General features: G+C 44.1%; 1 protein-coding gene across 2 annotated transcripts in view; it reads right to left on the bottom strand.

Annotated features, from left to right (window-relative positions):
* Positions 1 to 27,829, bottom strand: part of LOC139551759 (RIMS-binding protein 2-like) — a 104,958-nt gene that overhangs the window by 15,473 nt on the left and 61,656 nt on the right. The window contains exons 7-17 of one of the 2 annotated variants that reach the window (XM_071363072.1): positions 23,660 to 23,782; positions 16,326 to 16,430; positions 13,935 to 14,030; positions 13,228 to 13,278; positions 11,561 to 11,581; positions 6,629 to 6,833; positions 5,442 to 5,593; positions 4,970 to 5,049; positions 3,065 to 3,174; positions 1,004 to 1,819; positions 771 to 794 (exon numbers count right to left, since the gene is read on the bottom strand). In XM_071363072.1, the coding sequence (XP_071219173.1) occupies positions 771 to 794; positions 1,004 to 1,819; positions 3,065 to 3,174; positions 4,970 to 5,049; positions 5,442 to 5,593; positions 6,629 to 6,833; positions 11,561 to 11,581; positions 13,228 to 13,278; positions 13,935 to 14,030; positions 16,326 to 16,430; positions 23,660 to 23,782 (1,783 nt within the window). The remainder of the gene's footprint in view (positions 1 to 770; positions 795 to 1,003; positions 1,820 to 3,064; positions 3,175 to 4,969; positions 5,050 to 5,441; positions 5,594 to 6,628; positions 6,834 to 11,560; positions 11,582 to 13,227; positions 13,279 to 13,934; positions 14,031 to 16,325; positions 16,431 to 23,659; positions 23,783 to 27,829) is intronic. The other variant, XM_071363073.1, reaches the window with a different exon arrangement.

Raw genomic sequence — 27,829 nt, 5'->3', positions numbered from 1 at the left:
GCTAAGCTTTTTGGAATATAAGTGTATTTATTGATATAGCATTTATAAGCTAAGCTATTTGGAATGTTTTATGTGCAGCATTGCCCTGTTGCTTGCCATGTATTGCATGATGCAAATATTGAAAGTAGAAGGCACAAAGGGAGGCCCAAGGCCACCTGAAAGCATGGGTGTGTGTGTTAGTGTGTATGCATGTGTGCATGTTTGTGTGTGTGGGCGTGTGTGTGTGCATGGGTCTGTGTGGCCGACCGTCTATATAGTCTGTCTGTGTGTCTGTCAATGTTTGTGTCTGTGTGTGTCTTGTGTGAGAGGCGTCAGTGTGAGTTGAATGAGTACAGCCTGTTCTCTCCTGGTTCACTGGGTACACCATGCAGGACGTCACAGTGATGTCACAGCTCAGGCAGAGGGAAATGCACACGGATACTGATGTAGTCATCTCAGTTAAAGATCGAGTGGGAGGGAGTTACTTCGGCAGCTTTAGGGTTGTGTCCCAAATGGCACCATATTCCCTGTATAGTCTACTACTTTTGACCAGGGCTCTGGTTAAAACTAGTGTACTATATAGGGAATAGTTGGCTATTTGGGACGTACCCTTAATTTAAAATGTATATTAGCATCAAGCCAATGGCAGGGAAAAGCTGAGAAAGTTACTCATAATCATTTCTTAGGTTTTAAAGTGCTGTTAGCTTCTTTTCATTCAATGTGTCAGTTACCCATGCCAATCAAAAACTACTTCCTACTTTTCCCATAAAAAAACTGGTCTTCCTTCTGACCTGATCTGGAATATGGTCCAGGACCTGGACAAAACATAACAGACATACATGGCACGGGTAAAGACATGAGTTATCTATCTATCTTAATGGTCTATATCTAAAGTCCAATGGACTTTCATCCAACCTTTCCATAACACATTATAGATGACAGAAAAACAATGTATTGGACAAAATAACATATAACATATGTTGGACAAAAGAACCAGTTAGACTTAAGAAGAACCCAGCCTCACCAGCAGCTTGTGTGCAGAACTCCACAGCAGTCTCCTTCTTCTCCCTCTGCTCCATGAGCAGTTGCCATGGCACCTGGTGTGGCCGTGCCACCACCCTCACCTTGTACACCGTCATGGCCTTGAGGTTGACGAAGCGCAGCCTGTACCTCCCCGGCCGCACCACCGCATGCTCCGCCCCATCCAGGAACACCGTGTGCCCATAGTTACTGTTGCTGGGCAACCAGGAGAGCTCGGCCGAGTCGCGCAGGATGTCGTCCACACGCAGGCCGTACGGCGCCACCACCACGTTGGCTCCCACCATCAGGGTGCAGCGTAGCTCGTCCGACAGTCCCCTGTCTGTCACACTCTGCACGGACACGCGGTGCGTATACGTGTCCAGATCCAGCTTCTCCAACAAAGACTTGGTCCTGCCCCCGTAGGGCACGCTGGCACGCACCTCGCCATCCACCAGCACGTTGTAGCAGCTGATGTTTCCCCAGCCCATGGTCACCATGGGGGGCTCCCAGGCCACAATGACGCTACGGGCCAACTGCTTGATTAGGGTGATCCTCCGGGGGTAAGGCACAATGTCATCAGACAGATCCTCAGGGTCCAGGGGGCCTGTGCCGTTGCTGCAGGGGCCCAGTGGGTTGGTGGAGCCCAGTAGCCCATCCTGAGGGGGCCCTCCATCGGCCCCCATTAGGCCAAGGGAGGTATTGTCCAGAGAGCCCAGGTCCTCCCCTGTGTCCCCTGGCTGGATGGATGGTTTCTCCTTGTCTTGTACAAACTCCACAAAGTTGGAGGGGACCAGTCCTCGCTGGCCATCCAGCAGCTCCCCTGGAGCACACAAAGACAGAGAGAGCAAGAGATGCTTACTTTATTATCAACAAAATACAAACTCACAACCCTATGTCTTCAAATTCCTCTATTAATCTCATCCCAAAACATACAGTATATTCCAAATAATTTAATGAAAAAGTACCTTTAGAATGTATAGAGGAATGTCTAATATATTTATATGGCAATGAGGTATGTAAAGACAAGATCAAAAGAGTTAAGCAGAATATGGATATTTCAATTGTCAGCAACATGTAATATCACTCAGGATTAGCTGGCTGTGAAGATTTTATTGAGTGATTATTCAGACAGACACAGTAACACCTTCCAGGAACCCTGTTCTGTTCTGTTCTGATACACAGCAGCCTGAAGGTAAAGACACCAGTCTCGCACGGCTGTCTCAGGGGGAAACTATGGAACGCTCAAGCCTTTAATGATGCCTGCTGCAAATGTTACCATCAGCTAAAAATAGACCATCTCATTAGTGAAAAAAGAGAAAGAAAAATAATGACTAAAGCCCTTGTGATTCAATGCAAGTGTTATCTGTGAGTGTGAGTACTACTGGTGTGGAAAGAGAGACTCTGTGGTGCCCGTCCCCAAGGTTGGGACAGTTCTCTTGAATCAAACAGAGAAGGTAGGGATATGATGTCATCAATTTCTCCAGGAAGTACAGGGGGTGAAAAAAACTATTCCTGCACAATGGAGAGGGTGCGTATGAAACCGCACCCAGTTCACTATAGTGACCACCAAACTCTTTCTCTCATCAGTACTGTACTTGCTTTTCGAAGACAGCCTAACTGTCCTCTCCCTCTTTATCTCGTAATTCCAGTCAGTACATTCGTGAGGCTAGGAGGCCCTAGATGGCTCTCCATCTGCAGGGGAATATGTCTGTGATTAATCAGAGCCCTGTTGCCGGATTAGCCTTCTAGCTACGGGGATCAGGCTGCATCTTGACAACAGCTTGGTCTGAGCCCCAGTATCCCTGTGGTAAATACAAACATCATCCATTTCCAAGCAGCCAGCCAGGCAGGAGCTAGGCTAACACTAGGCAATCTCACCCACCACCAACAATGGCAGCTAGTGATGACTCACCAGAGCTGCTGAAGCAGGCTGAAATCTGGGCCAGGGATGCTAGGAGGATTAGCGTAGCCATGGATGGAAAAGCCTTCATAATGCTAATGAGATTGCATATGTTGCTACTGATGCTAGTGGTGAAGTGTGTAGTAACCCTGGATTCCCTCTCACCTTCGTAGAAGCCGTCGTCATCCATCGTGCCGTACACATACAGGTACTTCCCAGCCACCAGGGGGAGCTCTGCCTCTGGGTGCTCATTAGGTCCATCATAAGGGTTGTAACTACACAACAAGAGAGAGGAGGGTTCAACATACAGTACCAGTCAAAAGTTTGGGCAAACCTACTCATTCTAGAGTTTTTCTTCATTTGACTATTTTCTACATTGTACAATAATAGTGAAGACATAAAAACTATGAAATAACACATATGGAATCATGTATTAACCAAAAAAGTGTCAAGCAAATTAAAACATATGTTATATTTGAGATTCTTCACAGTAGCCACCCTTTGCCTTGATGACAGCTTTACACACTTGGCATTCTCTCAACCAGCGTCATGATGTAGTCACCTAGAATTCATTTAAATTAACAGGTGTGCCTCGTTAAAAGTTAATTTGTGGAATTTATTTCCTTTTTAATTCGTTTGAGCCAATCAGTTGTGTTGTGACAAGGTAGGTGTGGTATACAGAAGATAGCACTATTTGGTAAAAGACCAAGTCCATATTATGGCAAGAACAGCTCAAATAAGCAAAGAGAAACAACAGTCCATCATTACTTGAAGACATGAAGGTCAGTCAATGCGGAAAATTTCAGAACTTTGAAAGTTTCTTCAAGTGCAGTCACAAAAACCATCAAGCGCTATAATGAAACTGGCTCTCATGAGGACCGCCACAGGAAAGGAAGACCCAGAGTTATCTCTGCTGCAGAGGATACGCTAACTGCACCTCAGATTGTAGCCCAAATAAATGCTTTACAGAGTTCAAGTAACAAACACATTTCAACATCAACTGTTCAGAGGAAACTGCTTGAATCAGGCCTTTATGGTGGAATTGCTGAAAAAAAAACACTACTAAAGTACACCAATAAGAAGAGACTTGATTGGGCCAAGAAACATGAGCAATGGACATTAGACCGGTGAAAAGCTGTCCCAGATGAGTCCAAATTTGAGATATTTAGTTCCAACCGCCTTGTCTTTGTGAGACGCAGAGTAGGTGAACGGATGAACTCTGCATGTGTGGTTCCCACCGTGAAGCATGGAAGAGGAGGTGTGATGGTGTGGGGGTGCTTTGCTGGTGACATTGGCAGTGATTTATTTAGAATTCAAGGCACACTTAACCATCATGGCTACCACAGTATTCTGCAGTGATACTCCATTTCATCTGTTTTTTGCTTAGTGGGAGTATCATTTGTTTTTCAATAGGACAATGACCCAACACACCTTCAGGCTGTGTAAGGGCTATTTGACCAAGAAGGAGCGTGATGGAGTGCCGCATCAGATGACCTGGCCTTCACAATCACCCGACCTCAACCCAATTGAGATGGATCGGGATGAGTTGGACCGCAGAGTGAAGGAAAAGCAGACAACAGGTGCTCAATACATGTGGGAACTCCTTCAAGACTGTTGGAAAAGCATTCCAGGTGAAGCTGGTTGAGGGAATGCCAAGAGTGTGCAAAGCTGTCATCAAGGCAAAAGGTGGCTACTTTGAAGAATCTAAAATCTAAAACATATTTTGATTTGTTTAACACTTTTTTGGATACTACATGATTTCATGTGTTATTTCATAGTTTTGATGTCTTCACTATTCTACAATGTAGAAAATAGTACATATAAAGAAAAACCCTTCAATGAGTAGGTGTGTCCAAACTTTTGACTGGTACTGTAGATGTGCTCCTGACTACAATATATACTACAAGATGTTTATGGAGAAAATAGTGCTTCTGATGTGCATGTGGAGGTACTAAGTGATCTAGCACTGGTCCAGAGTGTTATGTGTGGATTTCTGGCGCTGCTCGGTGTCAGCAAGCTATATGTGATTCAGCTTTCCCAGGTGTTGTGTGACAGACACACTGGTCTCACCTGTAGCGGGCGGTGCATAGACGGACTGCGCCAGTGTAGCGAGGCTTGGACCTGGGTGCACGACGGATCTCATCCTCCATCTTGGGAAACACACGGGCAGGGAAGCAATCACAGAGTTGCATCTAAATACCATAACTCTGATCCATTGAGGCAAAACCAATTCAAACACAATGGCTTTGCTTATGATCATAGCCACTCATAATCATGTCTGCAGTGGAATGACTGATCTGACACAGAAAAACTTCCCAGCACTCTTATACTGTCTAGTTCTACTGTCTGACAATTGCCACAGGAGACTCATTTTGCTGTCTGGTGGTAAACCAATTGGTTTTACAGCTATTGCTCAGCTGATGGCTATCAAGTGCAAGTATACAGCTCGTCCATGAATAGCCCATCTCTTGAGCAATAGCACCCTCATGCTTTAGCAATGGGACTTTGTCTCTGTATGAGAAGAGCAGAGAGCAGGACCCACCTCTGAGGGAGTCGCCCGTCGCGGGCTGCTGGGGCAGCTCGTTGTCACGGCGGAGGGATTGACAAACAGCAGCTCCGGCCTGTCTCTGTCTCCGATCTGCAGTGGGCGGAGGAACTTGGATATCAGCCGAGTGTTTGCCGAGCCCTCATCGCCTGGGAAACATCGATTTCCACACCAAATAAAGAGCATCTGTCATTCCATCTGCTCTCATTCATGGCACAGCTATTGATTTCCTGTTCAGGGGAGTACACAGCAAACACTCTTTATGGCCAGGACCTGGCTCTGCTCTCTGCCTGACACATCTGCAAGGCATTTCTCTGATGCTTAACACTCTCTACTCTCTGAAGACATAACTGACACGGAACGGGACTCTACCATCACAGAGTTCTAGCAGCCAAACCCCTACACAAAGCCATGCCTAGGTAATTTCCCATCTTAGACAAAAATATTAAATTTGAATTCTTGGTGGTTGGATTTGGTTCATCATGCTACCAGATTACAACCGTACAGTAGCATTCTCACTGCAGTAAAGCGAGAGAAGAGGATATCTAGAGCAGTATCTCAGAGGCTTCTAATCTACAGTATCTGCATCGATGATTCTGCTGTGTGTTCAACTGGCAGGTTACAGTATGTGGGGTTAGAAAACTAACGTGTTGGTTGTCATTAGCAGAAGTAACATACAGTATCAGCCCGCTGATCAATGAGCTGTGTCATTGATCATGAATAAAGCAGCATTTCTTCCGTTTCCAGTGATCCAGACTGGCCTTGAAGCCTGTTCTGCTGAGATGGACTGAAGAGAAAAGCGGGGCCTTACTGTGACTCACACCAGCCTGTTTAGTTGCCAACTTTCCCTCTCTTTCTCCCACTCTCCCAACCTCACCCCACAGGGTTCTGGCAAAGGTCATTGTTGTGACAACTAGATTAAACGACTGTCTCGTTCAATTTTTTATTAATTAATTACCCAGGCATAATGACTGACTGAGAGCCTCCTTGTCTGGAGCACAAACATGGGTGTTTCAGAACTGTCTTTTGGTCTTGATTGATGAGATACACTGTTTGAATCAAATGCCAGACATGATGTATATACTTTAATTCTCTAGTGATAAGCACTTTTCTGCTTCATATCTATGTCATCTGACACCACAATGTTCTCACAGTGGGCAGGGTTGGGAATTGGGAGTGCTCACCTTTCCCTGCCTGGGCTGCCAGTCCGTTGAGGATTTGGGAGAGTTTATTTTCCGGGTGAAAGGGAACGTCGTGTTTGGAGAAAGGCTCAGTGCTGAGGATGTCTACAGTATCCGCCTCCAAACGGAAATCCTCCAGGTCCTTGGACAGCTGGCCAAACTGTTCAGTCTGTGACCTGCATTTCAGCTCCAGGTCGCGAACCTTGACCTTCCATAGAAAGGGATGTGTGAGAGATAGACACAAACGGTCAATGGGAGGAGGGTTTCTGTGTTCCTATGTAGCAAATCTTTAGAACAGGATACACTAAATTGTAAGGCAATGCATGTTTTATGTTAATAACATGTTAGTAATATACCACTACATGGATATGAGTTAAACTAATCATTGGCTTAAATCCTTTACTGGTGCTGCAGATCGCAAGCTGAACCAATTATGGCACGGGATCCCAAAAGAGCCATTTCTAGCTTAGAACAGCTCATTCATATCAAAAACACTGCCTGCCGAGTAATCAAAGGATCTGGAAGTAGGGGCTGTGCAACACTGATACACTTTGATAACAAAGCCAAGCAGTGTGACGAGTTAAGAGGCTTATAAAAGTATGTACTTTAAAGACATTATCTAAGCAGCTCCGAGATTACATTTAGAGCCTTGAGTTAACAACCGTTGGGTTTTCTCTGAAAGCTACAAGACTGAAACACCATGGCCTGCACAGTAAGAGATAAGGCAAGCCAGGGTCCTAGTCACGAGGAAAGTTGGTTTCACCCAGCGATAAAACTAGAGAGTCAGAACACTTCAGAGTCAGAACACTCAGCTGCAAGATGGGCTGAGATACAGAAACTGAGGATGAATAAACAGCCATCGGGGAGCCACTACTTTGGTCTGATTGGTTTAAAAAGGAAACAAGGACATCAAATGTGCTTGGATCTTACAGGACATCTGGTATTCGTCCCAAATGCCACCACATTCCCTATACAGTGCCTTGCAAAAGTATTCACCCCCCTTGTCATTTTTCCTATTTTGTTGCATTACAACCTGTCATTTAAATTGATTTTTATTTGGAGTTCATGTAATGGACATACACAAAATAGTGAAATGAAAAAAATTACCTATTTCAAAAAATTCTAAAAAACAAACAACTGAAAAGTGGTGCCTGCATATGTATTCACCCCCTTTGCTATGAAGTCCCTAAATAAGATCTGGTGCAACCAATTACCTTCATAAGTCACATAATTAGTTAAATAAAGTCCACCTGTGTGCAATCTAAGTGTCACATGATCTGTCACATGATCTCAGTGTATATACACCTGTTTTAAAAGGCCCCAGAGTCTGCAACACCACTAAGCAAGGGGCACCACCAAGCAAGCAGCACCATGAAGAACAAGGAGCTCTCCAAACAGGTCAGGGACAAAGTTGTGGAGAAGTAAAGATCAGCGTTGGGTTAAAAAAAAATATCCGAAACTTTGAACATCCCATGGAGCACCACTAAATCCATTGTTAAAAAGTGGAAAGAATATGGCACCACAACAAACCTGCCAAGAGAGGGCCGCCCACCAAAACTCATGGACCAGGCAAGGAGGGCATTAATCAGAGAGGCAACAAAGATAACACCGAAGGAGCTGCAAAGCTCCACAGCTGAGATTGGAGTATCTGTCTATAGGAACACTTTAAGCAGTACACTCCATTGCTTACTTCTTATGGCTGCAATCCCGGTAACGGGATGATATGACAACAGCCAGTGAAAGTGCAGGGCGCCAAATTCAAAACAACAGAAATCTCATAATTAAAATTCCTCAGACATACATGTTTCTTATACCATTTTAAAGGTAATCTTGTTGTTAATCCCACCAAAGTGTCCGATTTCAAATATGCTTTTCAGCGAAAGCACTACAAACGATTATGTTAGGTCACACCAAACCACAATAAGCACAGACATTTTTCCAGCGAAAGATAGCAGTCACAAAAAGCAGAAATAGAGATAAAATTAATCACTAACCTTTGATGATCTTCATCAGATGACACTGATAGGACTTCCTGTTACACAATACATGCATGTTTTGTTTGATAAAGTTCATATTTATATAAAAATAAATCTGAATTTACATTGGCGCGTTACATTCACTAGTTCCAAAAACATCAAGTGATAGTGCATAGCCACATCGTTTCAACAGAAATACTCATCATAAATGTAGATGTTAATATAAGTTATACACATGGAATTATAGATATACCTCTCCTTAATGCAACCGATGTGTCAGATTTCAAAAAAACTTTACAGAAAAAGCAAACCATGCAATAATCTGAGACGGAGCTCAGAACAAGAGTCAAATTAGCCGCCATGTTGGAGTCAACAGAAACCAGAAATTACATGATAAATATTCCCTTACCTTTGATGATCTTCATCAGAATGCACTCCCAGGAATCCCAGGTCCACAATAAATGCTTGATTTGTTCGATAATGTCCGTTATTTATGTCCAATTAGCTACTTTGGTTAGCGCGTTTGGTAAACAATTCCAAAGTCACAAAGCGCGTTCACTAAAACGTGACGGAATGTCCAAAAGTTCCGTAAACAGTCAGTAGAAACATATCAAACGATGTATTGAATCAATCTTTAGAATGTTGTTCAAATAAATCTTGAATAACGTTCCAACCGGAGAATTACATTGACTTCAGATGAGCGATGGAACGGAGGACCTCCTCATGTGAACGCGCATGGTGAAAAAATGGTCACCTTACATTTACATTTAAGTCATTTAGCAGACGCTCTTATCCAGAGCGACTTACAAATTGGTGCATTCACCTTATGATATCCAGTGGAACAACCACTTTACAATAGTGCATCTAACTCTTTTAACGGGAAGGGGGGGGGGGGGTTAGAAGGATAACTTTATCCTATCCTAGGTATTCCTGTTAGCTCATGGCAGTAGTGACTCATTCCGGTCTCCTTCGGCCCCCCTTCACAGTAGAGTCATCAGACAAAGTTCTATTGACTGTTGACATCTAGTGGAAGCCGTAGGAAGTGAAAACTCATTAATATCTCGCTGTAATTTCAATGGGAGCTTGGTTGAAAATCTACCAGCCTCAGAAAAAATCCAAACAGGAAGTGGAACTTCTCAGGTTTTTGCCTGCCATATGAGTTCTGTTATACTCACAGACATAATTCAAACAGTTTTAGAAACTTCAGAGTGTTTTCTATCCAATACTAATAATAATATGCATATATTAGCAACTATGACTGAGGAGCAGGCCGTTTACTCTGGGCACCTCTGTGCACCTTTCATCCAAGCTACTCAATACTGCCCCTGCAGCCATAAGAAGTTAAAGAAAAAAACAAGCAAACACGTTTGGTGTTCGCCAAAAGGCATGTGGGAGACTCCCCAAACATATGGAAGAAGGTACTCTGGTTAGATGAGACTAAAATGTAGCTTTTTGGCCATCAAGGAAAACGCTATGTCTGGCGCGAACCCAACACCTCTCATCCCCCCGAGAACACCATCCCCATAGTGAAGCATGGTGGTGGCAGCATCATGCTGTTGGGATGTTTTTCATCGGCAGGGACTAGGAAACTGGTCAGAATTGAAGGAATGATGGATGGCGCTAAATACAGGGAAATTCTTGAGGGAAACCTGTTTCAGTCTTCCAGAGATTTGTGACTGGGACAGAGGTTCACCTTCCAGCAATGACCCTAAGCATACTGCTAAAGCAACACTCGAATGGTTTAAGGGGAAACATTTAAATGTCTTGGCCTAGTCAAAGCCCAGACCTCAATCCAATTGAGAATCTGTGGTATGACTTAAATATTGCTGTACATCAGCGGCACCCATCCAACTTGAAGGAGCTGGAGCAGTTTGCCTTAAAGAATGGGCAAAAATCCCAGTGGCTAGATAGAGACATAGCCCAAGCGAATTGCAACTTAATTGCTACAAAAGGTGGCTCTACAAAGTATTGACTTTGGGGGGGTGAATAGTTATGCATGCTCAAGTTTTCAATTTTTTTGTCTTATTTCTTGTTTGTTTCACCCCCAAAAATATCTTGAATCTTCAAAGTGGTAGGCATGTTGTGTAAATCAAATGATACAACACCCCCAAAAAATCAATTTTAATTCCAGGTTGTAAGGCAACAAAATACTGTAGGAATAATGCCAAGGGGGGTGAATACTTTTGCAAGCCACTGTATAGTGGACTAATATACAGTGCACTAATTTTGACATGATGCAGCCACCACTATGCTTGAAAATAGAGTGGTACTCAATAATGTGCTGTATTGGATTTGCTCCGAGCATAACACTTTGTATTTAGAACAAAACCTTAATTGCTTTGCCACATTTTTCCAGTATTACTTTAGTGCCTTGGTGCAATCAGGATGCATGTTTTGGAATATTTTTATTATGTACAGGCTTCCTTCTTTTCACTCTGTCAATTAGGTTAGTATCATGGTCATAAGTAGTGCACTATATAGGGCAGGGGTAATTAACTCTTATCCTACGAGGTCCGGAGCCTGCTGGTTTTCTGTTCTACCTGATCATTAATTGCCACCACCTGGTGTCCCAGGTCTAAATCAGTCCCTGATTAGAGTGGAACAATAAAAAAATGCAGTGGAACTGGCTTGGAGGTCCAGAGTTGAGTTTGAGGGATATAGGGAATATGGTGTGATTGGGACACAACCTTGGACTGGAGTACAGAGGATCTAAGGCAAAAGAGGATCTATAGTGTGATGCAGTACCAGCACTGGGCTCTGTTCATCTGAAATACTTCAATTGAATACAATATTAGTACGTTTGATTGCCTAATTACCATACCTTTTATAACATATGCACTAATGTGAATTAGAGCCTAAGTGATTCACTGAGACTATTTAAAGGTTATAGGACGAATGTGACCATGGAGATGATGAACATTTGGGATTCTAGATGTTTCAGGGTAGGAAACATAAATACCTGCATTCTGTCCAAATGGTTCTGTTCAGACACAAAAGAAACACATAGAAACACACAATGACATTGAACAAAGATGAAAGAAAACAAACACCCAAATCAAACTGTTACACCGTATGAGATCAATGCATACGTAATACAGTAATCCATGCAAAATCATGTAAATAAATGAGAAAAGAGAACCATTACAAAACAAGTAAGAACGAGTTCCCCCATGGGGAATATCAAGTAACTTACAATAAATATAAAAAATTAAATAAAAAACACCCAAAATCATACCCAAGACAGTGTTGAGAACCAGAAATTATGGAAAGGAATAATACTCATGTCCCTAGATAATCTTAGTGTCATCTCCTCTCTAGGTTAACTCGTTTTAACGCAGTAACTGAGCATGCTATTGGAGTTCTTTGTGAACAGTGCCAGTCCTCCAAATGCATCTCCTCTACACTGTAGATATTTCATCATCTGGATAGTTGGGCTCTGAATATATTCTGTAAAAGAGGTTTCTCCAGGAGCCATTAGTGCCATGGCTGGTATGAGAGCTTCTGAGCTGAGCCTGAGCAACGGTGATGTTGAGCGGTCTCACTGAGTCGTAAAGGAGAGAGTTATGAGCAGGTTTTGCTGACCCAACTCTCTGTAAAAGTGTTCTATTCTCATTACAGCTAAAATCACCACTCAACGAAAGCCTCAAAAAGGTATATATACTGAACAAAAATATGAACGCAACATGCAACAATTTCAAAGATTTTACTGATTTACAGTTCATAAAGGAAATCAGTCAATTGAAATAAATTCATTAGGCCCTAATCTATGGCTTTCACATGACTGGGCAGTGGTGGAGCCATGGGTGGGCCTGGGACAGCATAGGCCCACCAGCTTGGAAGCCAGGCCCACCCACTGGGGAGCCAGGTCCAGTCAATCAGAATGAGTCCCCCCTCCAGAAGATCCCACAGGTGAAGAAGCTGGATGTGGAAGTCCTGGGCTGGCGTGGTTACACGTAGTCTGTGGCTGTGAGGCCGGTTGGACGCACTACCAAATTTTCTAACACAACGTTGGAAGCAGCTTATGGTAGAGAAATGAACGTTCAATGGCAACAGCTCTGGTGGACATTCATGCAGTCAGAATGCCAATTGCAAGCTCCCTCAAAACGTAAGACATCTGTGGCATTGTGTTGTGCAACAACATTTTAAATTTTAAAGCGGCCTCTTATTGTCCCCAGCACAAGGTGCACCTGTGTAATGATCATGCCGTTTAATCAGCTTCTTGATATACCGCACCTGTCAGGTGGATGGATTATCTTTGGCAATGGAAACATGCTCACTAAGAGCGATATCAACAAATTTGTGCACAACATTTTTGAGAAATTAGCTTTTTGTGCATGTGGAAAATGTCTGGTACAATTCACATGTTGCGTTTACATTTTCGTTGTTCAGTGTAAATACAGTATGGAGTATGACCTGGGATGAACCAGGCTTACCTCAAAACTAGCTTTTCATGAAAGGCAATATGGATTTGGTGGAATTCAAACAACACAATGGAGGTATTTTTCATATGCATCAATGTATCTTGCATACACAAACAAAACCACATATCAGTCAATTGACAGACATTTTGAAAACAGCCACCGAAGCCATCCTCATTTTGCCCATCGGACCTCCATGTCCACTTACCTCTAACAGGTGGACCGCTCCCTCATGCTCTTTCTCAGCTTTAACCTGAGCCTGAAGAATACACAGAAACACAGTCATATACTACTGTAGGACCTGCAGGTGACACAGTGAGCACTGCACAGTATCTCTCTGTCAGTGTTACATCAAACATACAAGTGGCATAGCTCTTGGTACACTGCAGACATACAGGTAACTGCCAAAGTAATGGAGACAGTATATTGAAAGTAGGTGTTTCCACACAGGTGTGGTTCCTGAGTTAATAAAGCAATTAACATCCTATCATGCTTAGGGTCATGTATAAAAATGCTGGGCAGGCCATTGCATTATTTTGGCCATTATTTTGGCTACTATGGCTATGCCCCCATAGGATGAGAACTCCCCCATTCCCCGGGGCACCAGCGGTCACTGAGTGGTTTAATGAGCATGAATACGATGTAAACCATATGCCATGGCCGTCTCAGTCACCAGATTGCAACCCAATTGAGAGGGTTGATTCTGTAGTGAATCGGAGACAGTGTTTTCCAGCACCATCAACAAAACACCAAATGATGTAATTTCTCGTGGAAGAATGGTGTCACATTCCTCCAATAGAGTTCCAGACACGTGTAGAATCTATGCCAAGATGCATTGAAGCTGTTCTGACTTGTGGTGGCGAAAGGCCCTATTAAGACACTTTATGTTGGTGTTTCAATTATTTTGGTTGTTACCTGTAGAATAGACAGTCTGGGTTGAACAACAACTGATGTCAGCTCTGCACAGCATGAGGAGGAGAAGGCAGTTAATGCCTCACAGCTGAGGGCTATCTGAGGACCGGGGGAGACTGGGTGAGAACAGATGGGGCGCGATGAGTTCCAACAGAAAAACCTGAAACTGAGGTGCATCAGAATAGCCTCATGAAATCAATCTGTTTCATCCAGATGGGCTTTGATATCGATAAGGACAAATTGCTGTTCTACTCCAATGAGATAATATCTGTGCAATTGCTAATTGAATGAAATCACAGCACAATAAATAGGAGTAAACAGAAAAAGGAAGGACAAGGACTCAAACGAGCACGCTGAGGCAGATGCATACAAACACATGGATTGAAGCACAGATAGTCACGGATAGACGTGCAGACACAGAAGCTGACACACATTCTCTCTGCGTCTCTCTAAAGTGAAGTGCTCAGTTTAGGCTCAGGGGAGTCTGATCTGTGCTGTGTTTGCCGTTTGCGCTAATTGCCTGTCATGGCTCCTCTCTGAACAGAACACATACACACAGGAATACACACAGCTCTCTAGAGGCTCAGATTATTGCTGCCCATAGAGACAGACAATCACAGGAGACCACTGATTATATGACCCCTTTTACTTTCTCATCAGTCTCACCAGGACTAATGGTAGAATTTTTAAAGTTTTTTTCATGGTGTGTTTGGGGGGATCATTTCATGATAGTTGCACAATACTTGTCTCTCATAATCAAATCAAATCAAAGTTTATTTGACACGTGCGCTGAATACAACAGGTGTAGACCTTACAGTGAACTGCTTACTTACAGGCTCTAACCAATAGTGCAAAAAAGGAATTAGGTGAACAATAGGTAAGTAAAGAAATAAAACAACAGTAAAAAGACAGTTGAAAATAACAGTAGCGAGGCTATATACAGGCACCAGTTAGTCAGGCTAATTGAGGTAGTATGTACATGTAGGTATGGTTAAAGTGACTATGCATATATGACGAACAGAGAGTAGCAGTAGTGTAAAAGAGGGGTTGGCGGGTGGTGGGTGGCGGGACACAATGCAGATAGCCTGGTTAGCCAATGTGCAGAAGCACTGGTTGGTCGGGCCAATTGAGGTAGTATGTACATGAATGTATCGTTAAAGCTACTATGCATATATGATAAACATACATTTTTTTACATTTTTAGTTATTTAGCAGACGCTCTTATCCAGAGCGACTTACAGTAGAGTGCATACATTTTATTACATTTTTACATACTGAGACAAGGATATCCCTACCGGCCAAACCCTCCCTAACCCGGACGACGCTATGCCAATTGTGCGTCGCCCCACGGACCTCCCGGTTGCGGCCGGCTGCGACAGAGCCTGGGTGTGAACCCAGAGACTCTGGTGGCGCAGCTAGCACTGCGATGCAGTGCCCTAGACCACTGCGCCACCCGGGAGGTCAAGTAGAAGAGTAGAAGCAGCGAAAATAGGGGTTTGGGGGGCACACAATGCAAATAGTCCGGGTAGCCATTTGATTACCTGTTCAGGAGTCTTATGGCTTGGGGGTAAAAACTGTTGAGAAGCCTATTTGTCCTAGACTTGGCACTCCGGTACCGCTTGCCAAGCGGTAGTAGAGAGAACAGTCTATGACTGGGGTGGCTGGGGTCTTTGACAATTTTTAGGGCCTTCCTCTGACACCGCCTGGTGTAGAGGTCCTGGATGGCAGGCATCTGAGCCCCAGTGATGTACTGGGCCGTACGCACTTCCCTCTGTAGTGCCTTGCGGTCGGAGGCCGAGCAATTGCCGTACCAGGCAGTGATGCAACCGGTAAGGATGCTCTCGATGTTGCAGCTGTAGAACCTTTTGAGGATCTCAGGACCCATGCCAAATCTTTTTAGTTTCCTGAGCGGGAATAGGCTTTGTCATGCCCTCTTCACGACTGTCTTGGTGTGTTTGGACCATTCTAGTTTGTTGTTGATGTGGACACCAAGGAACTTGAAGCTCTCAACCTGCTCCACTACAGCCCCGTCGATGAAAATGGGGTCGTGCTCGGTCCTCCTTTTCCTGTAGTCCACAATCATCTCCTTAGTCTTGGTTACGTTGAGGGATAGGTTGTTATTCTGGCACCACCCGGCCAGGTTTCTGACCTCCTCCCTATAGGCTGTCACACTGTTACCATGATAAGAGTGTGAGGTAACTACGCTATTTTATATTTAAAAATTGCACTGCTGGTTAGGGCCTGTAAGTAAGCATTTCACTGTAAGGTATACACTAGTTGAATGCGGCGCACGTGACAAATAAATGTTGATTTGTCTTGTGACCACTGTGGTCATACTGTGGTCATGGTCGTTAGAGTCTAGGGCGGAGGCGAGGTGGGGTATTATGGGCTTACCCTCTGCAGAAGGTGAATCTCCTGCTGCTTGGTGGTGAGGACAGCCAGGGCCTGCTCATGCTCCTCTTCCAACTGCTGCCTCCTCTCTGCAGCCTCTCGCATATGCTGTGGAGAACAGGTCACAACACAGTCAATACATGGGCATATGCTCGGGAGACCACAAACATATCACAACATGTTCAATACGTGGTTACATACTGGGGAGACCAGGTCACAACACAGTAAGTTCATGGTCATAGTGAGGTAACTATGCCTTTAAAATCTCCAAATGGATCATAGAATGGTCACACAACAGTCCAAACACTTTTACAGCACCCGAAGCAGCTACACAATACATAAAAATGACACAATACATAAAAAGCTCTAATTTTTTATCCAGAGGGTATAACATTTGTCTACCTGTATTGACTACATCTAGTCCGACTCACTGATTCCTGTGATCCATCACACAGAGACACCTACACAAAACCCAAATCTAGTCACTCCCAAATTAGCTGAGTCATTATGACTGTATCTGCCGCTGCCGCCGGTAGGAATTGGAGTTAGGGACATAAGATGTTTCTTGGAGTTTAAAAACATAAAGCAGCTATGGATTCTAATTACTGCACTGTGTGTGTGTGAGAGAGAGAGCAAGAGAGAGAGAGAGAGAGAGGGTGTTTGGGTACTGTGGTATTCTTTAATCAGCTTGGCTCATTAGACAGGTCAGAGTCTATGTTTGTAATTGTTGAGTGGTTTTTGGCAATACACTGTAGATGCATGTGTTCCAGAGTAGAGACTAAAGAGTGTTCCAGAGACCCACAGTAGCAACTCTAATTGAGTACTGGCAGTGGCTGCTGTGGAAACGTTACCTGAAAAAATATCGAATCTCTCAATGTTCTAATCTCTCAAAGTTCATCTCAAATTGTACCAAATTCATGCTTCTGAAATTACACTTTTTTTTGATACCCCTACTAGCTTTGGGCTAAGTAGGCACTGCTTTGCATAATCATAGTCTTAAGCTCTGCTGGGGACTCCAGTGACTGAGGGACTGTCACCAGGCTCCTTTGTGAGAGGCAAGTGCTCAATGTGAAACCTCCCTCCCCAAATTCATAATTTACTACTGCTCCTATAGTCGAATTAACAATTTATTTTCACCATATACGTAAATACTGTGCAAAAGCACACTCCGTCATCACGCACTGTAACCAAGCTAGCACCACTAGGCTACTGTTCACAGAGACATCAGCTGATTGCTAATGTACGCTGAATGACCAAAAGTATGTGGACACGTGCTCGTCGAACTTCTCATTCCAAAATCATTGGCATTAATATGGACTTGGTCCCCCTTTGCTGCTATAACAGACTCCACTCTTCTGGGAAGGTAGCGATCTTATGGCAACCTCCAAAGAGGTTGCCATAAGATACACTGCCGATTTTGCAGGTTTTCCTACGTACAAAGCATGTAGAGGTCTGTAATTTTTATCATAGGTACACTTCAATTGTGAGAGACGGAATCTAAAACAAAAATCCAGAAATCACATTGTAGGATTTTTAAGTAATTAATTTGCATTTTATTGCATGACATAAGTATTTGATCACCTACCAACCAGTAAGAATTCCGGCTCTCACAGACTTGTTTATTTAAGAAGCCCTCCTGTTCTTCACTCATTACCTGTATTAACTGCACCTGTTTGAACTCGTTACCTGTATAAAAGACACCTGTCCACACACTCAATCAAACAGAATCCAACCTCTCCACAATGGCCAAGACCAGAGAGCTGTGTAAGGACATCAGGGATACAATTGTAGACCTGCACAAGGCTGGGATGGGCTACAGGACAATAGGCAAGCAGCTTGGTGAGAAGGCAACAACTGTTGGCGCAATTATTAGAAAATGGAAGAAGTTCAAGATGACGGTCAATCACCCTCGGTCTGGGGCTCCATGCAAGATCTCACCTCGTGAGGCATCAATGATCATCAGGAAGGTGAGGGATCAGCCCAGAACTACACGGCAGGACCTGGTCAATGACCTGAAGAGAGCTGGGACCGCAGTCTCAAAGAAAACCATTAGTAACACACTACGTCGTCATGGATTAAAATCCTGCAGCGCACGCAAGGTCCCCCTGCTCAAGCCAGCGCATGTCCAGGCCCGTCTGAAGTTTGCCAATGACCATCTGGATGATCCAGAGGAGGAATGGGAGATGGTCATGTGGTCTGATGAGACAAAAATAGAGCTTTTGGTCTAAACTTCACTCGCCGTGTTTGGAGGAAGAAGAAGGATGAGTACAACCCCAAGAACACCATCCCAACCGTGAAGCATGGAGGTGGAAACATCATTCTTTGGGGATGCTTTTCTGCAAAGGGGACAGGACGACTGCACCGTATTGAGGGGAGGATGGATGGGGCCATGTATCGCAAAATCTTGGCCAACAACCTCATTCCCTCAGTAAGAGCATTGAAGATGGGTCATGGCTGGGTCTTCCAGCATGACAACGACCCGAAACACACAGCCAGGGCAACTAAGGAGTGGCTCCGTAAGAAGCATCTCAAGGTGCTGGAGTGGCCTAGCCAGTCTCCAGACCTGAACCCAATAGAAAATCGTTGGAGGGAGCTGAAAGTCCGTATTGCCCAGCGACAGCCCCGAAACCTGAAGGATCTGGAGAAGGTCTGTATGGAGGAGTGGCCAAAATCCCTGCTGCAGTGTGTGCAAACCTGGTCAAGAACTACAGGAAACGTATGATCTCTGTAATTGCAAACAAAGGTTTCTGTACCAAATATTAAGTTCTGCTTTTCTGATGTATCAAATACTTATGTCATGCAATAAAATGCTAATGAATTACTTAAAAATCATACAATGTGATTTTCAGGATGTTTTGTTTTAGATTCCGTCTCTCACAGTTGAAGTGTACCTATGATAAAAATTACAGACCTCTGCATGCTTTGTAAGTAGGAAAACATGCAAAATCGGCAGTGTGTCAAATACTTGTTCTCCCCACTGTATAATGTAGATAAATCAGTTATTTAACTAGTCTTTACTAGATTTTCTGCTGCTGACATCTGCCTCAACAAACAGTCGAATTGCCCCCTTCCCAGTCCCTGACAGTGAGAGATGCAACTTCAAAGTAGCCTACTGCTCAACTCGCCACCAGGCACCCATATGCTCTGCATACAGGACAGCTCGCTGCCGCACTCACGCTAGCAGATCAAATCATTACATTAAAATAGTCACCAATCAAAATGGCATTTTTCTCATAGGAGGGCATGTACCTCTGTCGGCGCCATGACAAGTTGGGGCAGCAGTGCTTCTAGCTCATAAGTAACTATGCAATATTTTGTTTTTATATGTGTTATTTCTTACATTATTAGCCCAGAATTTTTTTGTGTTATTACATACACCCGGAAATAATATCAGAGCGGTGGTAACTCACCAGCATTACCAGCATTACGACCATATGACTTTCCCGAATTGGATCCCTTGTTTGTACCCCCCAGGGCAATTGAACTGATTCCAGAGGCTGATCCAAAACACCGCCGGCTGAGAAGAGAGTGGACTTCTAGTCCGACTAAGGAGGCGCGCACAACACCCACTGCTTCCGAGTATATTACTCGCTAATGTTCAGTCTCTGGATAATAAAGTTGATGAGCTCAGGGCGAGGATCTCCTTCCAGAAAGACATCAGGGCTTGTAACATACTCTGCTTCAAGGAAACATGGTTCTCGTTATATATAGTCTGAGTCCATTCATCGCACAGACAGGAATAAAGATCTCTCCGGGAAGGAGAAGGGCGGGGGCGTATGTTTCATGATTAATTACTCATGGTGTGATTGTGATAACATACAGAAACTCAAGTCCTTTTGTTCCCCTGACATAGAATACCTCACAATCAAATGCTGACCGTATTACATCCCAGGAGAATTCTCTTCGGTTATAGTCACAGGCGTGTATTTTCCCCCTCAAGCCGATACCACAATGGCCCTCAAATAACTACACTGGACTCTATGCAAATTGGAAAACAAATATCCTGAGGCAACATTTAGAGTACCCGAAGATTTTAACAAAGCTAATCTGAGGAAAACGCTACCAAAGTAATACCAACACATTGACTGTAGCACTCGCTCTGAGAAAACATTGGACCACTGCTACTCAGCTTTTCGAAATGCCTACAAGGCCCTCCCCCGCCCTCCCTTCGGCAAATCTGATCATGACTCCATGTTGCTCCTCCCTTCCTATAGGCAGAAACTCAAACAGGAAGTACCCGTGCTACGGACTATTCAACGCTGGTCTGAACAATCAGAACCCATGCTTCAAGATTGTTTTGATCACGCGGACTGGGATATGTTCCAGGTAGCTTCTGAGAATAACATTGTCGAATACACGGTACGGTGACTGAGTTTATCAGGAAATGTATAGGAGATGTTGTACCACTGTGACTATTAAAACCTACCCAAACCAGAAACCGTGGATAGATGGTAGCATTCACGCAAAACTGAAAGTGCGAACCACCGCATTTAACCATGGCAAGGTGACTGGGAATATGGCCGGATACAAACAGTGTAGTTATTCCCGCCGTAAAATAATCAAACATGCAAAATGTCAGTACAGAGACAAAGTGGAGTCGCAATTCAATGGCTCAGACACAAGACGTATGTGACAGGGTCTACAGACAATCACGGACTACAAAGGGAAAACCAGCCACGTTGTCGACGTCTTGCTTCCGGATAAGCTAAACACCTTCTTCGCCCGCTTTGAGGATAACACAGTGCCACCGACACTGCAAGCTATGAAAGACTGGGCTCTCCTTCTCTGTGGCCGACTTGAGTAAGACACTTAAGAGTGTTAACACTCGCAAGGCTGCCGGGCCAGACGGCATCCCTAGCGCGTCCTCAGAGCATGCGCAGACCAGCTGGCTGGAGTGTTTATGGACATATTCAATCTCTCCTTAATCCAGTCCGCTGTCCCCACATACTTCAAGATGTCCACCATTGTTCCTATTCCTAAGAAAGCAAAGGTAACTGAACTAAATGACTATCGCCTCACTTCTGTCTTATGAAGTGCTGTTAGAGACTAGTCAAGGATCATATCACCTCTACCTTACCTGACACCCTAGACCCACTTCAATTTGCTTACCGCCCCAATAGATCCACAGACGACGCAATTGCCATCGCACTGCACACTGCCCTATCCCACCTGGACAAGAGGAATACCTATGTAAGAAAGCTGTTCATTGACTATAGCTCAGCATTTAACATCATAGTACCCTCCAAGCTCATCATTAAGCTTGGGGCCCTGGGTCTGAACCCCGCCCTGTGCAACTCGGTCCTGGTCTTCTTGACATGCCACCCCCAGGTGGTGAAGGTAGGCAACAAGACCTCCACTTCACTGATCCTCAGCACCGGGGCCCCACAAGGGTGCGTGCTCAGCCTCCTCCTGGAATCCCTGTTCACCCATGACTGCGTGGCCATGCATGCTTCCAACTGAATCATCAAGTTTGCAGACGACACAACAGTAGTAGGCCTGATTACCAACAATGACAAGACAGCCTACAGAGAGGAGGTTAGGGCCCTGGGAGCGTGGTGCCAGGGAAATAACCTCTCACTCAACGTAAACAAAACAAAGGAGCTGATCGTTGACTTAAGGAAACAGGGAGCACCCCCCCTATCCACATCAACGAGAGTGGAGAAGGTGGAAAGCTTTAAGTTCCTCGGCATACACATCACTGACAAACTGAAATGGTCCACCCACACAGACAGTGTGGTGAAGAAGGCACAACAGTGCCTCTTCAACCTCAGGAGGCTGAAGAAATGTGTCTTGGCACCTAAAACCCTCACAAACCTTTAGAGATGCACAATTCGAGCATCCTGTCGGGCTGTATCACCACCTGGTATGGCAACTGCACTGCCCGCAACCGCAGGGCTCTCCAGACGGTGGTGCAGTCTGCCCAACGCATCACCGGGGGCAAACTACCTTCCCTCCAGGACAGCTACAGCACCGGATGTCACAGGAAGGCCAAAAAGATCATCAAGGACAACAACCACCCGAGCCACTGCCTGTTCACCCCGCTATCATCCAGAAGGCGAGGTCAGTACAGGTGCATCAAAGCTGGGACCGAGAGACAGCTTCTCTCTCAAGGCCATCAGATGGTTAAATAGCCATCACTAGCTCCGTAGTGGCTGCTGCCCTATATACATAGACTTGAAATCACTGGCCGCTTTAATAATGGAACATTAGTCACTTTAACAATGTTTACATATTTTGCATTACTCATCTCATATGTATATACTGTATTCTATTCTATTCTACTGTATTTTAGTCTATGCCGCTCCGACATTGCTCATCCAAATATTTATATATTCTTAATTCCATTCCTTTACTTTAGAAATGGTGTCTATTGTGTGTATTGTTGTGAAATTGTTAGACTTGTAAGATATTACTGCACTTTCGGAGCTAGAAACACATGCATTACGCTACACCCGCAATATCATCTGCTAAACATGTGTATGTGAACAAAACATTTGATTTGATCTGCTAGGCTCACACTCTATCAGATGTGGTGGTGGTCATTCAAAAGCTCCAGAATGAACTGTCCTCTTGCTCTCCTACACACCGATCAGACAATAGCCTACAGATTTTCATAATCGCAGTCATTGGTATAGTCATCGTCATTATCCCTGAAACATTGAGCAGACTGGAAACGAAGGAGAATGCTCCACTTTGGGAAATCTTCTTTCTCCATTTTCAGTCTTTCTCTGCATTCGCCATCTCTCTCCATAATGTTTTCCAACATGCAATCTACCCATCTGTACAAATCAATAGGCAATGAGAAAGCAACACACACTTCTTTCATTTTTCAGGAGCAGGAGTCAATTTCCTCTTGATGGGTACATTTTTCCCTCAAACATATCCACTCCTTACAAACATACAATCAATATGGAATGGAGGGAAGCAGTGATTTGTAATGAGAGCATTTTCACACTGCTATGAGACTACTGCTGATTGATATTGGCAAATAAGAGTCTAATGAAAAAGTGTGTCCTGCAAAACAGATGACAAAGCTTATGACTTACACCAATTTCTTCCAAGCTTTTATTGTAAAAACAATATGTATTCTATAACTCGAAGGACAGACTTTGTAGATAGATGCATTTGTCCAATCAGACTTTCACAAAAGGTTCAAGTGATCTGGCCTTACGTTAACCTAAACCAATCAGATTGCAAAGGCCTTATAGAACCGTGCCGCTGATGTTTAGTCCATATCTCATGATTGGCTGAGTTGGAGGAACAGTAGCAGTGAATTTAGGAGAGCTAGGATGGATTGATAGATGTTTGAATGGATGGACAGGCAGATGGATTCTCACCTTGAGGACCTGCTCGAGGTTCTCCAGTTTGCCTTGGAGCTGTTTCCTCTCCTCTTGAGCCAAGTCTCTCTCCTGACTCACAGTGCTATAGGTGTGTCTAAGTTGCTCATATTCTGACCTTACCTAGAGAAAAATAAAATAAGGAAAGAGAGAAATCAAGTCAGGGGAAGAGTGAGTCAGAGAGATTAAATATACAGTATATGCATTTGGAGTGAGGGAAGAAAAAATAGTAGAAAACCAATTCTTCTTCTATTCTAACAATTTATCCTTCTTTTTCATTCATATCCATTAATTTCAGAAGTAACAGAGGCATGCAAAATTGATGAAGATTGGTCTTACACCATTACATGAATCAGAGTTTCATGGGGGTGGGGGGCGGGGTGGGGGGAGAGTTCACAAACTGAAGTAAAGTTAATCAGCCTATTTCCATAGTGACTATGAAAGGTAGCTGCTGACTCAAAATCGGTAGCTTCATTTCATCATCAATCTGAATGCCTTGAAGGTGAGTTCAGTTGGGTTCTCTGGAGTTAGGCTGCATCTGAACAGAATCATTCCTCACCGCTTTCCAACCCCTTAAGTCACTAATTAATTACCACAACAGATTAGCTCATTCAAGGTAATTTGCAGACCCCATGAAATTGCACCACACAAGTTATTCATAATGTTGTACTTGTACGCTGAAACAAATGATTTCAGCCAGACCCTCAAACATATTAATCTATAATCATTCTTGGTTGTGGGTAAAGTTTGTGACAAGATATTCTGTTCTGATATAAAATCAAATCTACTGTATATCTCCCCATAATTCCAGTATTCTGACAACTCCACTTAGATGTGATACAATCCTTTCTCGACACAGGGGTCAGTTAAAGTTCATCTGGGGATCATGAGGGGGTTGACCATAAAGAGAAAATGATAATGACAAAGACCAAACTGACTGGCTTAAATCACCCACAGCAACTAGTCCCTCGCCTTCCCTCCCATCGATCAGACAGTCCTGACAAGTTCCTCTCAGCACTCTCCCCCTTCGTTCACTCTCCCCCTTTCCTGTCGTCCACCTGGGGCTCTCTGTCCCCCTCGCTGCATCCCCTCCCTCTGATACAGGAAGACCGCTCCACTCACACCTCCCATCGATCTCACATCGTCCGCTTTGAGAAATCGGCCCTTTGATGCGGGGGTTAGACAGAGGCGCGTTATTTACTGAGTCTCCACAATCTCATTAATACCCAGAGAGAGAGAGCACCTTGGCTAGCGCCCAGCAGTAACGCTAACTGCTCCTGTGATTACTGCCTCTGATGATAACGCTAAGCATGCCTCCTCAGGAAGTAGCATCAGACCTAGGCTTGGGCTCTGGTACCTCCCGTCTTTCATCTCAAAGACCCGTCTTGGCCGGCGGAGAAAGACAGCTCCTTTATGTTGGGGGTGGCGTGCGCGAGGAGCTGGTTGGGGCAATAGGACAGAGCCAAGAGCCAAGTTGTTCCCTTGACACGTGTTAAAACTGGTCCTCTGTAAGTGAGACTATTAGCGCTAGCCGCCTCCCTCCACAGACGGTCATTCACTCACAGTCAGTCACTCAGTCATTCACTCACAGTCAGTCAGTCATTCACTCACAGTCAGTCAGTCATTCACTCACAGTCAGTCAGTCATTCACTCACAGTCAGTCACTCAGTCATTCACTCACAGTCAGTCACTCAGTCATTCACTCACAGTCAGTCAGTCATTCACTCACAGTCAGTCAGTCATTCACTCACAGTCAGTCAGTCATTCACTCACAGTCAGTCAGTCATTCACTCACAGTCAGTCAGTCATTTACTCACTCACAGTCAGTCAGTCATTTACTCACTCACAGTCAGTCAGTCATTTACTCACTCACAGTCAGTCAGTCATTTACTCACTCACCCACTCACTTACAGTCAGTCTGTGAGTGAATGACTGTCAGTCTGTGTATGTGTGTGTGTGTGTGTGTGTGTGTGTATGTGTGTGTGTGTGTGTGTGTGTGTGTGTGTGTGTGTGTGTGTGTGTGTGTGTGTGTGTGTGTGTGTGTGTGTGTGTGCGTGTCTGCGTGTCTGCGTGCCTGCGTGTCTGCGTGCGTGTCTGCCAGACAGGAATGAGATAGATATAGACACACTGAGAGGCTGGGGAGTGGTGCTCTCGATGTTTGTGTCATCGAGTACATTTACATGCACACTAATAATTCAATATTAAATTGATTATAGCAGTAAGGCCATACATCGCAATAGTCATGTAAACACTTTACTCTGCTTATCTTAATTGGCGTAAGATCAAAATCGAAGTAAGCATACGGCAATTAAAACCTGGCTTTCTGAGCAATCTTTTGAATTATTAGGACATGTAAACAGCTTAATCGGCGTTCTAGCTGTGTATTTGATCTGCACATGTGCCAGCATCGGGTAGCGCAAGCCTCCCTCTTACACGAGAGTGAAGAGATTTCAGAAAGACTGAAAGTACTGTATGCATGTTAGAAATAGTGTTCACATACAAACATTATATATCCGAACTCAGAATGAAATAGGCATCGCAAAAATAACATGGTCGCTGTGGTAGAACATTTATTTTGATTGCCGATTTTCTGCATTTATTTATACTTAACAAAAATATAAAACGCAACATGCAACAATTTTAAAGATTTTACTGAGTTAAAGTTCATATAATGAAATCAGTCAACTGAAATGAAATAATTAGGCCCTAATCTATGGATTTCACATGACTGGGAATACAGATATGCATCTGTTGGTCACAGATACCTTTAAAAAAAAGGTAGGGGTGTGGATTAGAAAACCAACATTTGCCTCATGCAGCACAACAAATCTCATTCAAATCTCCTTCATCAGGCTGTTGATTGTGGCCTGTGGAAAGTTCTCCCACCTGGATATTGGCGGGAACAGGAACACGCTGTCGTACACGTCGTACCAGAGCATCCCAAACTGCTCAATGGGCGACATGTCTGGTGAGTATGCAGGCCATGGATGAACTGAGCCATTTTCAGCTTCCAGGAATTGTGTACAGATCCTTGTGACACAGGGCCGTGCATTATCACGCTGAAACATGATATGGGCCTCAGGATCTCGTCACGGTATCTCTGTGTATTCAAATTGCCATTGATAAAATGCAATTGTGTTGATTGTCTGTAGCTTAATGCCTACCCATATCATATGGTACACTCTGTTCACAACGTTGACATGAACAAACCACCCACCCACACAACGCCATACACGCTGTCTGCCATCTGCCCGGTACTGTTAAACCGGGATTCATCCGTGAAGAGCACACTTCTCCAGGGTGCCAGTGGGCATCGAAGGTGAGCATTTGCCCACTGAAGTCGGTTACGACGCCGAACTGCAGTCAGGTCAACTCCCTGGTGGCGACGACGAGCGTGCAGATGAGCTTCCCTGAGAAGGTTTCTGACAGTTTGTTCAGAAATTCTTTGGTTGTGCAAACCCCCAGTTTGATCAGCTGTCTGGGTGGCTGGTCTCAGATGATCCTGCAGGTGTAGAAGATGGATCTGGAGGTCCTGGGCTGGCGTGGTTTCAGTTGCTCTGCGGTTGTGAGGCTGGTTGAATGTACTGCAAAATTCTAAACATTGAATTATTTGGCAGCAACTCTGGTGGACATTCCTTCAGTCATCATGACAATTGCACGCTTCCTAAAAACTTGAGACATCTGTGGCATTGTGTTGTGTGAGAAAATTGCACATTTTATTGTGGCCGTTTATTGTCCCCAGCACAAGGTGCATCTGTGTAATGATCACGCTGTTTAATCAGCTTCTTGATAAGCCACACCTGTCAGGTGGATGGATTATCTTGGCAAAGGAGAAATGCTCACAAACAGGGATGTAAAAAAATCTGTGGACAAAACTTGAGAGAAATAACCCTTTGTGTGTATGGAACATTTCTGGGATCTTTTATTTTAGCTCATGAAACATGGGACCAACACTTTACTTTATGTTTCATTTATATTTTTGTTCAGTGTAAGTCCCATCAGGTAGCCTGATTTCAAATGTGTCCATGCAAAATGATTATTATGGAAATCCTTATTTTTGCAAAACGCCATTATTTTAAACTATTATATTAATCTGACTATCCACAATAATCATATTATTGTGTTCATGTATAGTAACCATACACATTGTGGTGTCCTGGTTTTTGTGTC

This window comes from Salvelinus alpinus, chromosome 24 (assembly GCF_045679555.1).
Source record: "Salvelinus alpinus chromosome 24, SLU_Salpinus.1, whole genome shotgun sequence".
Lineage (NCBI taxonomy): Eukaryota > Metazoa > Chordata > Actinopteri > Salmoniformes > Salmonidae > Salvelinus > Salvelinus alpinus.
Note: the sequence above shows the minus strand (reverse complement) of the source record. Positions and strands in the feature narration are given on the sequence as shown.